This window comes from Salmo salar, chromosome ssa04, assembly GCF_905237065.1.
Source record: "Salmo salar chromosome ssa04, Ssal_v3.1, whole genome shotgun sequence".
NCBI lineage: Eukaryota > Metazoa > Chordata > Actinopteri > Salmoniformes > Salmonidae > Salmo > Salmo salar.
In genome coordinates this window covers 82,364,393-82,379,700 of record NC_059445.1, presented here as the reverse complement: position 1 = coordinate 82,379,700, position 15,308 = coordinate 82,364,393, and the positions used below count along the sequence as shown (strand labels likewise).

General features: G+C 46.1%; 1 protein-coding gene across 1 annotated transcript in view; it reads right to left on the bottom strand.

The window, feature by feature from the left end:
- The window catches only part of tspoap1 (TSPO associated protein 1), a 228,614-nt gene that overhangs the window by 15,880 nt on the left and 197,426 nt on the right, over nt 1-15,308 (bottom strand). Inside the window, 3 exon segments of the mRNA XM_045717400.1 lie at nt 2,217-2,385; nt 3,066-3,208; nt 14,552-14,627. Of these exon segments, the coding sequence (XP_045573356.1) occupies nt 2,217-2,385; nt 3,066-3,208; nt 14,552-14,627 (388 nt within the window).

Here is a 15,308-nt window from a genome sequence, read left to right as displayed (position 1 = left end):
ATTCCTCCAACAAAAAATACATTTTATATTTCAGATTCTTCAAAGTAGCCACCCTTTGCCTTGATGACAGATTTCCACACTCTTGGAGTTCTCTCAACCAGCTTCAGGAGGTAGTCACCTGGAATGCATTTAAATTAAACAGGTGTGCCTTGTTAAAAGTTAATTTGTGGAATTTATTTCCTTCTTAATGAGTTTGAGCCAATCAGCTGTGTTGTGACAAGGTAGGGGTGGTATACAGAAGATAGCCCTATTTGGTAAAAGACGAAGGTCATATTATGGCAAGAACAGCTCAAATAAGGAAAGAGAAACAACAGTCCATCATTACTTTAAGACATGAAGGTCAGTCAATACCGAACATTTCAAGAACTTTGAAAGTTTCTTCAAGTGCAGTTGCAAAAACCATCAAGCGCTATGATGAAACTGGCTCTCATGAGGACTGCCACAGGAAAGGAAGACCCCAGAGTTACCTCTGCTGCAGAGGATAAGTTCATTAGAGTTGCCAGCCTCAGAAATTGCAGCCCAAATAAATGCTTCACAGAGTTCAAGTAACAGACACATCTCAACATCAACTGTTCACCTGAGTATCTCTACGTGCACATCATCATCTGCACATCTATCACTCCAGTGTTCACGCTAAATTGAAATTATTTTGCCTCTATGGCCTATTTATTGCCTTACCTCCCTACTCTTCTACATTTGCACACACTGTACATAGATTTTTCTATTGTGTTATTGACTGTATGTTTGTTTATGTGTAACTCTGTGTTGTTGTATGTTGTCGAACTGCTTTGCTTTATCTTGGCCAGGTCGCAGTTGTAAATGAGAACTTGTTCTCAACTGGCCTACCAGGTTAAATAAAGGTGAAATAAAAAATAAAAATCATCTCTTCAGAGGAGACTGTGAATAGGCCTTCATGGTCGAATTGCTGCAAAGAAACCACTTCTAAAGGACACCAGAAAGAAGAAGAGACTTGTTTGGGCCAAGAAAACACGAGCAATGGAAATCTGTCCTTTGGTCTGATTGGTCCAAATTTGAGGTTTTTGGTTTCAAATGCCATGTCTTTGTGAGTGACGCAGAGTAGGTGAGAGGATGACCTCTGCATGTGTGGTTCCCACCGTGAAGCATGGAGGAGGAGGTGTGATGGTGTGGGGGTGCTTTGCTGGTAACACTGTCAGTGATTTGATTAGAATCACACTTAACCAGCATGGCTACCACAGCATGCTGCAGCGATATACCATCCCATCTGGTTTGTGCTTAGTGGGACTATAATTTGGGACTATAATTTGTTTTTAAACAGGACAATGACCCAACACACCTCCAGGCTGTGTAAGGGCTATTTGACCAAGAAGGAGAGTGATGGATTGCTGCATCAGATGACTTGGCCTCCACAATCACCCGACCTCAACCTAATTGAGATGGTTTGGGATGAGTTGGACCGCAGAGTGAAGGAAAAGTAGCCAACAAGTGCTCAGCATATGTGGGAACTCCTTCAAGACTGTTGGAAAATAGTGTGCAAAGCTGTCATCAAGGCAAAGGGTGGCTACATTGAAGTATCTAAAATATAGATGATATTTTGATTTAACACTTTTTTGGTTACTACATGATTCCATATGTGTTATTTCACAGTTTTGATGTCTTCACTATTATTCTACAATGTGGAAAATAGTAAAAATATAAGAAAAACCCTTGAATGAGTAGGTGTGTCCAAACTTTTGACTGGTACTTTAAATATATATATATATATTTAAGAAAATCAAGACTAGAAGGAGAGGAGTAAAAAATAAAAATGTGTTGGCAGTTCTGAAAGTCACAACATCCGTCACGTCACGCTACACGTCATACAGAACTTCTGTTATTGCCTTTCATGTTGTTTCACTGTCCACTCCACGGGGATTTGGGGATTTCATGAAACAAAACCACTAAGAGCATACCCACACCTGTTGAAAGACCGCAGTTCGTACACATTCTACAGTGACGCGTACAGGCTGACAACATCAAGACAAACCATAGAGCTGACAGCAAACAGAAAGCACTATACAAATACAACGTACTTGACTGATTCATTGTTTGATTACATGGACGACATGTTACTTGGATCAGGCCCTGTTTAATTGGCACTTGTAGGATGAACCCAGTTGGCATTGGATGTTGATATGATTGACAGCTGTAAAACCATTTGATGATTGGATGGTGTTATGACTGACAGTTATGCCTACCTATCTTCTCCATGTTTGTGGCGGTAGACAGGAAGCCCTGCTGCAGGAGTGTCTCTCTGGTCTCCTCGTCCTCCACCTGAATCTCTGACACCATGTTACATGGCACGTAACCATGACGACCGTTCGACTCGCCGCGGTAGAATCCATCCGAGTCTTTGTCTCCGTAGATCTGGACATGGAGGATGGGGGGAAAGAGAAACAAGATGGCGGCTGTTAGGTTGTGTTATTGTCTAACTACCTCATTAATAGAAGAGATAACATGGAGAAACACTTCACCTTCCACTACCAATCACTATTACTTCAATTTTTTTACATATTCTTTGTACTTTTCACCCCTTTTTTCTCCCCAATTTCGTGATTGGTAGTTACAGTCTTGTCCCATCGCTGCAACTCCCATACGGACTTGGGCGAGGCGAAGGTCGAGAGCCTTGCGTCCTCCGAAACACGACCCTACCAAGCCGCTCTGCTTCTTGACACACTGCTCGCTTAACCCGGAAGCCAGCCGTAACAAAGTGTAGGACGAAACACCGTAAAGCTGGCAACCGAAGTCAGCTCGCACGTGCCCAGCCAGCCACAAGGAATTGCTAGAGTGCGATGGGACAAGGACATTCCGGCCGGCCAAACCCTGCCCTAACCCGGCCGACGTTGGGCCAATTGTGCGCCGCCTCATGGGTTTCCCGGTCTCGACCGGCTGCGACACAGCCTGGGATTGAACCCGGGTCTGTAGTGACGCCTCAAGCACTGCGATGTGCCACTCAGGAGGCCACAACCAATAATAATTGACAGATCGGATGAGTGTCTAACATAGTGCCAGGAATATCACTGGGATTATTCTGGCAGGTTCCATACCTTGATGATTTGTCCCTCTCTGAAGGGCAGTTCTTCCTCAGCAGCGTCTGGGTTGGGAGACATGTTGACCGGGTCGTAGGGGAACAGAGCCACAAAGATACGCACCTCATTGTCTCCTATAGGCCATGCATGATCCATGCTCTCTGCACGCAAACACACAAACAGAACTCACATTATTTGGAGCAACAGTTAGCCTACAAGCATTGTGGGGCAAAGGACCAAATTATTTCAAAAGGTAATATAGGCCCTTGGTTTTGCCTGGTCAGACGCACACACGCACACATCCACAGTGTAGTGGAGCGGGTCAAGAGCTTCAAGTTCCTTGTGTCCACATCACTAAGGAATTAACATGGTCCACACACACCCACACAGTTGTGAAGAGGGCACGACAGCGCCTCTTCCCCCTCAGAAGGCAAAAAAAAAAGAAGAGTTGTCACGGGCCCTCAGATCCTCCAAAAATGATTCAGCTGCACCATAGAGAGCCTCTTGACTGGCTGCATCACCACCTGGCACGGCTACTGTAAGGCACCCGACGACAAGACGCTACAGAGGGTGGTGAGAACGGCCCCAGTACATCACTGGGGACAAGCACCCTACCATCCAGAACCTTTATACCAGGCGGTGTCAGAGGAAGTCCCTAAACATGTTCTAATACTCCAGTCATAGACTGTTCTCTCTACTACCGCATCGCAAGCGGTACCGATGCACCAAGTCTGGAATCAACAGGACCCTGAACAGCTTCTACCACCAAGCCATAACACTCTTACACAAGATTGCTAAAGAGCTAATCAAATGGCTACCCACTACTGCTACTGTCTAGTATCTATGCTTTACCCCTACCTACAGTATATTGCTGTTAAGTGTCTATTATCTATCCTTTACCCCTACCTACAGTATACTGCTGTTACTGTCTATTATCTATCCTTTACCCCTACCTACAGTATACTGCTGTTACTGTCTATTATCTATCCTTTACCCCTACCTACAGTATATTGATGTTAGTGTCTATTATCTATCCTTTACCCCTACCTACAGTATACTGCTGTTACTGTCTATTATCTATCCTTTACCCCTACCTACAGTATACTGCTGTTACTGTCTATTATCTATCCTTTACCCCTACCTACAGTATACTGCTGTTACTGTCTATTATCTATCCTTTACCCCTACCTACAGTATACTGCTGTTACTGTCTATTATCTATCCTTTACCCCTACCTACAGTATACTGCTGTTACTGTCTATTATCTATCCTTTACCCCTACCTACAGTATACTGCTGTTACTGTCTATTATTTATCCTTTACCCCTACCTACAGTATACTGCTGCTACTGTCTATTATCTATCCTTTACCCCTACCTACAGTATACTGCTGTTACTGTCATTATTATCTATCCTTTACCCCTACCTACAGTATACTGCTGTTACTGTCTATTATTATTATCCTTTACCCCTACCTACAGTATACTGCTGCTATTGTCTATTATCTATCCTTTACCCCTACCTACAGTATACTGCTGCTACTGTCTATTATCTATCCTTTACCCCTACCTACAGTATACTGCTGTTACTGTCTATTATTATCTATCCTTTACCCCTACCTACAGTATACTGCTGCTACTGTCTATTATCTATCCTTTACCCCTACCTACAGTATACTGCTGTTACTGTCTATTATCTATCCTTTACCCCTACCTACAGTATACTGCTGTTACTGTCTATTATCTATCCTTTACCCCTACCTACAGTATACTGCTGTTACTGTCTATTATCTATCCTTTACCCCTACCTACAGTATACTGCTGTTACTGTCTATTATCTATCCTTTACCCCTACCTACAGTATACTGCTGTTACTGTCTATTATCTATCCTTTAACCCTACCTACAGTATACTGCTGCTACTGTCTATTATCTATCCTTTACCCCTACCTACAGTATACTGCTGTTACTGTCTATTATCTATCCTTTACCCCTACCTGCAGTATACTGCTGTTACTGTCTATTATCTATCCTTTACCCCTACCTACAGTATACTGCTGCTACTGTCTATTATCTATCCTTTACCCCTACCTACAGTATACTGCTGTTACTGTCTATTATCTATCCTTTACCCCTACCTACAGTATACTGCTGTTACTGTCTATTATCTATCCTTTACCCCTACCTACAGTATACTGCTGCTACTGTCTATTATCTATCCTTTACCCCTACCTACAGTATACTGCTGTTACTGTCTATTATCTATCCTTTACCCCTACCTACAGTATACTGCTGTTACTGTCTATTATCTATCCTTTACCCCTACCTACAGTATACTGCTGTTACTGTCTATTATCTATCCTTTACCCCTACCTACAGAATACTGCTGTTACTGTCTATTATCTATCCTGTTGTCTAGTCACTTTACCCCTACCTACAGTATACTGCTGTTACTGTCTATTATCTATCCTTTACCCCTACCTACAGTATACTGCTGCTACTGTCTATTATCTATCCTTTACCCCTACCTACAGTATACTACTGTTACTGTCTATTATCTATCCTGTTGTCTAGTCACTTTACCACTACCTACAGTATACTGCTGCTACTGTCTATTATCTATCCTTTACCCCTACCTACAGTATACTGCTGTTACTGTCTATTATCTATCCTTTACCCCTACCTACAGTATACTGCTGTTACTGTCTATTATCTATCCTTTACCCCTACCTACAGTATACTGCTGTTACTGTCTATTATCTATCCTTTACCCCTACCTACAGTATACTGCTGTTACTGTCTATTATCTATCCTTTACCCCTACCTACAGTATACTGCTGCTACTGTCTATTATCTATCCTTTACCCCTACCTACAGTATACTGCTGTTACTGTCTATTATCTATCCTTTACCCCTACCTACAGTATACTGCTGCTACTGTCTATTATCTATCCTGTTGTCTAGTCACTTTAACCCTACCTATCAATTCCATCAAATGGATTTATAAAGCCCTTTTTTTTACATCAGCTGATACCTCAAAGTGCTGTACAGAAACCCAGCCTAAAACCCCAAACAGCAAGCAATGCAGATGTAGAAGCTACCTCAATTACCTCATACATGACTCGGTAGTGGTAGTCCCTGTATATAGCCATGTTATTTTTTTACTTGTTATTGTTATTCGTTATTCACTGTGTATTTATTCCTTGTATCACAATTTCAATTTCAATTTTTTTTATCTAACTCTGCATTGTTGAAAAACGACCCGTAAATAATAATTTCAGTCTACACCTCGTTTCACAAAGCATGTGACAAATACAATTTGACTTGATCCAGATGGTAGAGCCCCCCCCCGCTCTGCTGTGTAATGGCGTGGCCCGGGCGTGTACTTAAGAGAGGTAATCAAGCTAATGCCCTGAGCCTGAGCCAGTGGGGCCTAAGCTGCTTCAGAAAGAAACGTGCGTATGTCTATGATCCACGGTAAGAGAGGAAGAGGGGGAAGAGGGGGAAGGAGGAAAGAGGGGGAAAGAGGAAGGGGGGGAAGAGGGGGAAGAGAGGAAAAGAGGAAGAGGGGTAAGAGAGGAAAGAGGGGGAAGGAGGAAGAGGCGGAAGAGAAGGAAGAGAGGAGAGGGGAAGAGGGGAAAGAGGGGGAAGGAGGAAGGGGGGAAGGAGGAAGAGGGGGAAGGAGGAAGGGGGGAAGAGGGGTAAGAGAGGAAAGAGGGGGAAGGAGGAAGGGGGGAAGAGGGGGAAGAGAGGAAAGGAGGAAGGGCGTAAGAGAGGAAAGAGGGGGAAGGAGGAAGGGGGGGAAGAGGGGGAAGAGAGGAAAGGAGGAAGGGGTAAGAGAGGAAAGAGGGGGAAGGAGGAAGGGGGGGAAGAGGTGGAAGAGAAGGAAGAGAGGAGAGGGGAAGAGAGGAAAGAGGGGGAAGGAGGAAGGGGGGAGGAGGTGGAAGAGAGGAAAGGTGGAAGGGGGGGAAGAGGTGGAAGAGAAGGAAGAGAGGAGAGGGGAAGAGAGGAAAGGAGGAACTAACTCTTAGAAAAATCATCTCTGGATGTGGTTATACAATAACAGCAACAACACAGAGCTGTCTGTAGTAACCATGGTGACTGATTACCTAGTCTGACCACAGAGCTGTCTGTAGTAACCATGGTGACTGATTACCTAGTCTGACCACAGAGCTGTCTGTAGTAACCATGGTGACTGATTACCTAGTCTGACCACAGAGCTGTCTGTCTATGTGATGTAGTAACCATGGTGACTGATTACCTAGTCTGACCACAGGGCTGTCTGTCTATATGATGTAGTAACCATGGTGACTGATTACCTAGTCTGACCACAGAGCTGTCTGTCTATGTGATGTAGTAACCATGGTGACTGATTACCTAGTCTGACCACAGAGCTGTCTGGTGTAGTAACCATGGTGACTGATTACCTAGTCTGACCACAGAGCTGTCTGTCTATGTGATGTAGTAACCATGGTGACTGATTACCTAGTCTGACCACAGAGCTGTCTGTCTATGTGATGTAGTAACCATGGTGACTGATTACCTAGTCTGACCACAGAGCTGTCTGTAGTAACCATGGTGACTGATTACCTAGTCTGACCACAGAGCTGTCTGTCTATGTGATGTAGTAACCATGGTGACTGATTACCTAGTCTGACCACAGGGCTGTCTGTCTATATGATGTAGTAACCATGGTGACTGATTACCTAGTCTGACCACAGAGCTGTCTGTCTATGTGATGTAGTAACCATGGTGACTGATTACCTAGTCTGACCACAGAGCTGTCTGTCTATGTGATGTAGTAACCATGGTGACTGATTACCTAGTCTGACCACAGGGCTGTCTGTCTATGTGATGTAGTAACCATGGTGACTGATTACCTAGTCTGACCACAGAGCTGTCTGTCTATGTGATGTAGTAACCATGGTGACTGATTACCTAGTCTGACCACAGAGCTGTCTTCTGGTGTAGTAACCATGGTGACTGACTACCTAGTCTGACCACAGGGCTGTGTGTCTATGTGATGTAGTAACCATGGTGACTGATTACCTAGTCTGACCACAGAGCTGTCTGTAGTAACCATGGTGACTGATTACCTAGTCTGACCACAGAGCTGTCTGTCTATGTGATGTAGTAACCATGGTGACTGATTACCTAGTCTGACCACAGAGCTGTCTGTCTATGTGATGTAGTAACCATGGTGACTGATTACCTAGTCTGACCACAGGTCTGTCTATGTGATGTAGTAACCATGGTGACTGATTACCTAGTCTGACCACAGAGCTGTCTGTAGTAACCATGGTGACTGATTACCTAGTCTGACCACAGAGCTGTCTGTCTATGTGATGTAGTAACCATGGTGACTGATTACCTAGTCTGACCACAGGGCTGTGTGTCTATGTGATGTAGTAACCATGGTGACTGATTACCTAGTCTGACCACAGAGCTGTCTGTCTATGTGATGTAGTAACCATGGTGACTGATTACCTGGACCTACATGTGAACTGTTGTAGTGGACTAGAGATTAATCTGCTCCAATAAGACCAGGTTCTATCTCATTAGGGGAAGATCAGTCCACCTGTATGTAGCAACACTCAGGCTACAGGCAGAGCCCAGTTGACAGGGAGAAAAAGACAATGTTTATATTGTCTGTACATCGTCTTCCCTGATCCATCCCTTCCTCTCTAGTCTTGCTGAGCGTACGTGAAGAGTGTGCTGTGTACCCATCTGCATGTTCTTTGTTCTTCCACCTACTGCTGAGAAAAGCTGAAATATTTCTTAGACTTTCTCTGTGAGACTGAAAGAGGGAGAGAGAGAGAGAGGGAGAAAGAGAGAGAGGGGTCGAGAGAAAGACAAAGGGAGAGAGAGAGACAAAGAGAGAGAGAGAGAGAGACAAAGAGAGACAGAAAGGGAGAGGGACAAAGAGAGAGAGAGAAAGACAGAGAGAGAGAAAGACAAAGTGAGAGAGAGAAAGACAAAGTGAGAGAGAGAAAGACAGAGAGAGAGAGAGAGAGACAGAGAGAGAGACAGAGAGAGAGAGAAAGACCGAAAATGAGAGACCCCAGATCTCCTGTATTGGCGGTTGGTTGGTTTCACTGCAGGCTAATCTAGGTTACTGTGTTGGTTGGTTGGATTCACTGCAGGCTAATCTAGGTTACTGTGTTGGTTAGTTTCACTGCAGGCTAATCTAGGTTACTGTGTTGGTTAGTTTCACTGCAGGCTAATCTAGGTTACTGTGTTGGTTAGTTGGTTTCACTGCAGGCTAATCTAGGTTACTGTGTTGGTTAGTTGGTTTCACTGCAGGCTAATCTAGGTTACTGTGTTGGTTAGTTTCACTGCAGGCTAATCTAGGTTACTGTGTTGGTTGGTTAGTTTCACTGCAGGCTAATCTAGGTTACTGTGTTGGTTGGTTAGTTTCACTGCAGGCTAATCTAGGTTACTGTGTTGGTTGGTTTCACTGCAGGCTAATCTAGGTTACTGTGTTGGTTGGTTAGTTTCACTGCAGGCTAATCTAGGTTACTGTGTTGGTTGGTTAGTTTCACTGCAGGCTAATCTAGGTTACTGTGTTGGTTGGTAAGTTTCAGTGCAGGCTAATCTAGGTTACTGTGTTGGTTGGTTAGTTTCAGTGCAGGCTAATCTAGGTTACTGTGTTGGTTGGTTAGTTTCACTGCAGGCTAATCTAGGTTACTGTGTTGGTTGGTTGGTTTCACTGCAGGCTAATCTAGGTTATTGTGTTGGTTGGTTAGTTCACTGCAGGCTAATCTAGGTTACTGTGTTGGTTGGTTGGTTTCACTGCAGGCTAATCTAGGTTACTGTGTTGGTTAGTTGGTTTCAGTGCAGGCTAATCTAGGTTACTGTGTTGGTTAGTTTCACTGCAGGCTAATCTAGGTTACTGTGTTGGTTGGTTAGTTTCAGTGCAGGCTAATCTAGGTTACTGTGTTGGTTAGTTTCACTGCAGGCTAATCTAGGTTACTGTGTTGGTTGGTTAGTTTCAGTACAGGCTAATCTAGGTTACTGTGTTGGTTAGTTTCAGTGCAGGCTAATCTAGGTTACTGTGTTGGTTGGTTTCAGTGCAGACTAATCTAGGTTACTGTGTTGGTTGGTTAGTTTCAGTGCAGGCTAATCTAGGTTACTGTGTTGGTTAGTTTCAGTGCAGGCTAATCTAGGTTACTGTGTTGGTTAGTTTCACTGCAGGCTAATCTAGGTTACTGTGTTGGTTAGTTTCACTGCAGGCTAATCTAGGTTACTGTGTTGGTTAGTTTCACTGCAGGCTAATCTAGGTTACTGTGTTGGTTAGTTTCAGTGCAGGCTAATCTAGGTTACTTTGTTGGTTGGTTTCACTGCAGGCTAATCTAGGTTACTGTGTTGGTTGGTTGGTTTCAGTGTAGGCTAATCTAGGTTACTGTGTTGGTTGGTTAGTTTCACTGCAGGCTAATCTAGGTTACTGTGTTGGTTGGTTGGTTTCAGTGCAGGCTAATCTAGGTTACTGTGTTGGTTAGTTTCACTGCAGGCTAATCTAGGTTACTGTGTTGGTTGGTTGGTTTCAGTGCAGGCTAATCTAGGTTACTGTGTTGGTTAGTTTCACTGCAGGCTAATCTAGGTTACCGTGTTGGTTAGTTTCACTGCAGGCTAATCTAGGTTACTGCGTTGGTTGGTTTCAGTGCAGGCTAATCTAGGTTACTCTGTTGGTTGGTTGGTTTCACTGCAGGCTAATCTGGGTTACTGTGTTGGTTGGTTGGATTCACTGCAGGCTAATCTAGGTTACTGTGTTGGTTAGTTTGTTTCAGTGCAGGCTAATCTAGGTTACTGTGTTGGTTAGTTTCAGTGCAGACTAATCTAGGTTACTTTGTTGGTTGGTTAGTTTCACTGCAGGCTAATCTAGGTTACTGTGTTGGTTGGTTTCACTGCAGGCTAATCTAGGTTACTGTGTTGGTTGGTTGGATTCACTGCAGGCTAATCTAGGTTACTGTGTTGGTTAGTTTGTTTCAGTGCAGGCTAATCTAGGTTACTGTGTTGGTTGGTTGGATTCACTGCAGGCTAATCTAGGTTACTGTGTTGGTTAGTTTCAGTGCAGGCTAATCTAGGTTACTGTGTTGGTTGGTTGGTTTCACTGCAGGCTAATCTAGGTTACTTTGTTGGTTGGTTAGTTTCAGTGCAGGCTAATCTAGGTTACTGTGTTGGTTAGTTTGTTTCAGTGCAGGCTAATCTAGGTTACTGTGTTGGTTGGTTGGATTCACTGCAGGCTAATCTAGGTTACTGTGTTGGTTAGTTTCAGTGCAGGCTAATCTAGGTTACTGTGTTGGTTGGTTGGTTTCACTGCAGGCTAATCTAGGTTACTTTGTTGGTTGGTTAGTTTCACTGCAGGCTAATCTAGGTTACTGTGTTGGTTAGTTTCAGTGCAGGCTAATCTAGGTTACTGTGTTGGTTAGTTTCAGTGCAGGCTAATCTAGGTTACTGTGTTGGTTGGTTAGTTTCAGTGCAGGCTAATCTAGGTTACTGTGTTGGTTAGTTTCAGTGCAGGCTAATCTAGGTTACTGTGTTGGTTAGTTTCAGTGCAGGCTAATCTAGGTTACTGTGTTGGTTGGTTAGTTTCACTGCAGGCTAATCTAGGTTACTGTGTTGGTTAGTTTCACTGCAGGCTAATCTAGGTTACTGTGTTGGTTAGTTTCAGTGCAGGCTAATCTAGGTTACTGTGTTGGTTGGTTAGTTTCACTGCAGGCTAATCTAGGTTACTGTGTTAGTTAGTTTCAGTGCAGGCTAATCTAGGTTACTGTGTTGGTTAGTTTCAGTGTAGGCTAATCTAGGTTATTGTGTTGGTTAGTTTCACTGCAGGCTAATCTAGGTTACTGTGTTGGTTAGTTGGTTTCACTAATCAAATCTAGTTATAAGAACAAATTCTCATTTACAATGACAGCCTAGGAACAGTGGGATTAAGTGCCTTGTTCAGGGGCCTCCCCCATCCCTGTTATAGTACTGTCCTCCCCTCCTCCCCCATCCCTGTTATAGTACTGTCCTCCCCCTCCTCCCCCATCCCTGTTATAGTACTGTCCTCCCCCTCCTCCCCTATCCCTGTTATAGTACTGTCCTCCCCTCCTCCCCCATCCCTGTTATAGTACTGTCCTCCCCCTCCTCCCCTATCCCTGTTATAGTACTGTCCTCCCCTCCTCCCCATCCCTGTTATAGTACTGTCCTCCCCTCCTCCCCCATCCCTGTTATAGTACTGTCCTCCCCCTCCTCCCCCATCCCTGTTATAGTACTGTCCTCCCCCTCCTCCCCTATCCCTGTTATAGTACTGTCCTCCCCTCCTCCCCCATCCCTGTTATAGTACTGTCCTCCCCCTCCTCCCCCTATCCCTGTTATAGTACTGTCCTCCCCTCCTCCCCCATCCCTGTTATAGTACTGTCCTCCCCTCCTCCCCCATCCCTGTCATAGTACTGTCCTCCCCCTCCTCCCCTATCCCTGTTATAGTACTGTCCTCCCCCTCCTCCCCCATCCCTGTTATAGTACTGTCCTCCCCCTCCTCCCCATCCCTGTTATAGTACTGTCCTCCCCCTCCCCCTATCCCTGTTATAGTACTGTCCTCCCCTCCTCCCCCATCCCTGTTATAGTACTGTCCTCCCCCACCTCCCCCTATCCCTGTTATAGTACTGTCCTCCCCCTCCCCCATCCCTGTTATAGTACTGTCCTCCCCCTCCTCCCCTATCCCTGTTATAGTACTGTCCTCCCCCTCCTCCCCTATCCCTGTTATAGTACTGTCCTACCCCTCCTCCCCATCCCTGTTATAGTACTGTCCTCCCCCTCCTCCCCTATCCCTGTTATAGTACTGTCCTCCCCCTCCTCCCCTATCCCAGTTATAGTACTGTCCTCCCCCTCCTCCCTTCATCCCTGTTATAGTACTGTCCTCCCCCTCCTCCCCCATCCCTGTTATAGTACTGTCCTCCCCCTCCTCCCACATCCCTGTTATAGTACTGTCCTCCCCCCTCCCCTATCCCTGTTATAGTACTGTCCTCCCCCTCCTCCCCTATCCCTGTTATAGTACTGTCCTCCCCCTCCTCCCCCATCCCTGTTATAGTACTGTCCTCCCCTCCTCCCCCATCCCTGTTATAGTACTGTCCTCCCCCTCCTCCCCCATCCCTGTTATAGTACTGTCCTCCCCCCTCCCCCATCCCTGTTATAGTACTGTCCTCCCCCTCCCCCATCCCTGTTATAGTACTGTCCTCCCCCTCCTCCCCTATCCCTGTTATAGTACTGTCCTCCCCCACCTCCCCTATCCCTGTCATAGTACTGTCCTCCCCCTCCCCCTATCCCTGTTATAGTACTGTCCTCCCCCTCCTCCCCTATCCCTGTTATAGTACTGTCCTCCCCCTCCTCCCCTATCCCTGTTATAGTACTGTCCTCCCCTCCTCCCACATCCCTGTTATAGTACTATCCTCCCCCTCCTCCCCCTATCCCTGTTATAGTACTGTCCTCCCCCTCCTCCCCCATCCCTGTTATAGTACTGTCCTCCCCCTCCTCCCCCATCCCTGTTATAGTACTGTCCTCCCCCTCCTCCCCCATCCCTGTTATAGTACTGTCCTCCCCCTCCTCCCCTATCCCTGTTATAGTACTGTCCTACCCCTCCTCCCCCATCCCTGTTATAGTACTGTCCTCCCCCATCTCCCCTATCCCTGTTATAGTACTGTCCTCCCCCTCCTCCCACATCCCTGTTATAGTACTGTCCTCCCCCTCCTCCCCCATCCCTGTTATAGTACTGTCCTCCCCCTCCTCCCCCTATCCCTGTTATAGTACTGTCCTCCCCCTCCTCCCCACATCCCTGTTATAGTACTATCCTCCCCCTCCCCCTATCCCTGTTATAGTACTGTCCTACCCCTCCTCCCCCATCCCTGTTATAGTACTGTCCTCCCCCTCCTCCCCCCTGCCCTAAATGCGCTGGTAATCTGACTGACTGCAGATTGGTGACTATAGTCCTGTTGTACTAGCACTGTACATATAAAGAGAGAGAGAGAAAGAGACAGAGAGAGAGAGAAAAAGAGAGAGAGAGGGAGAGACAGAAAGACAGACACAGAGAGAGAGAGACAGAAAGACAGACACAGAGAGAGACAGAGAGAGACAGAGAGAGACAGAGACAGAGAGAGACAGAGACAGAGAGAGACAGAGAGAGAGAGACAGAGACAGAAAGACAGAGACACAGAGAGAGAGACAGAGAGAGAGAGAGAGAGAGAGAGAGAGAGAGAGAGAGAGAGAGAGAGAGAGAGAGAGAGAGAGACAGACAGACAGACAGACAGACAGACAGACAGACAGACAGACAGACAGACAGACAGACAGACAGACAGACAGACACAGAGACAGACAGAGACAGAGAGAGACAGACAGAGACAGAGACAGAGAGAGACAGACAGAGACAGAGAGAGACAGAGAGACAGAGACAGAGAGAGAGAGAAGAGAGAGAGAGAGAGGAGATCAATATAAAGAGAGGGGGTGAAGAGGAGGATGAATTTGATTCTGACCTTTGAGTTGATGTATGACCTCTGACCTGGTCAGCTTCGGAGATCCAGGCTGTCCGCTCCACCCAGCACCAGCCTCCTGGTCAACACACACACACACACACACACACACACACACACACACACACACACACACACACACACACACACACACACACACACACACACACACACACACACACACACACACACACACACACACACACACACACACAGAGCGAGACAGTCAGTCAGAGAGAAAGACAGACAGCAGTTGAATGTATAGTCCAACAGTGCAGGGTTAGAGACATGAGTTGTGTAGGATAAGAACCAGGTGGTTGTGCAGGTTGAATGAGTCTGGAGAAGCAGATAGTACAGACAGTCAGTCAGACAGACAGACAGACGCAAGGTGACCTGAGGCGTCATGATAAGACGACTACACAGGCGGCGGTAGAAGACAGGGAATCCAGAGAGAATACAGTCCCAGGACACAACGAGTGAGAACACACCCATTCTGCTGCAGCAGCTGCGATGGCCTGGAGGGCAGGTTTCCCCCGGAGCCTGGCTAGAGGCCTGGGTTCAGGATGTACCCCCTCCCCCCACCACTCAGAGCTCATCTGGTCTACCACCACCTCTCCTCGTTCCCCGGGGTCGTAGGTCAACGGCTCCTCCTCGTCTGTCCCGTACTCAAGGTCGATTTCTGTTACCGAGGCCACCGGGGAATTGACCGTCCGAGCAGTCTTGCTGACCAGGTGGGAGCCCGGACCAGGACCCGGTGTGT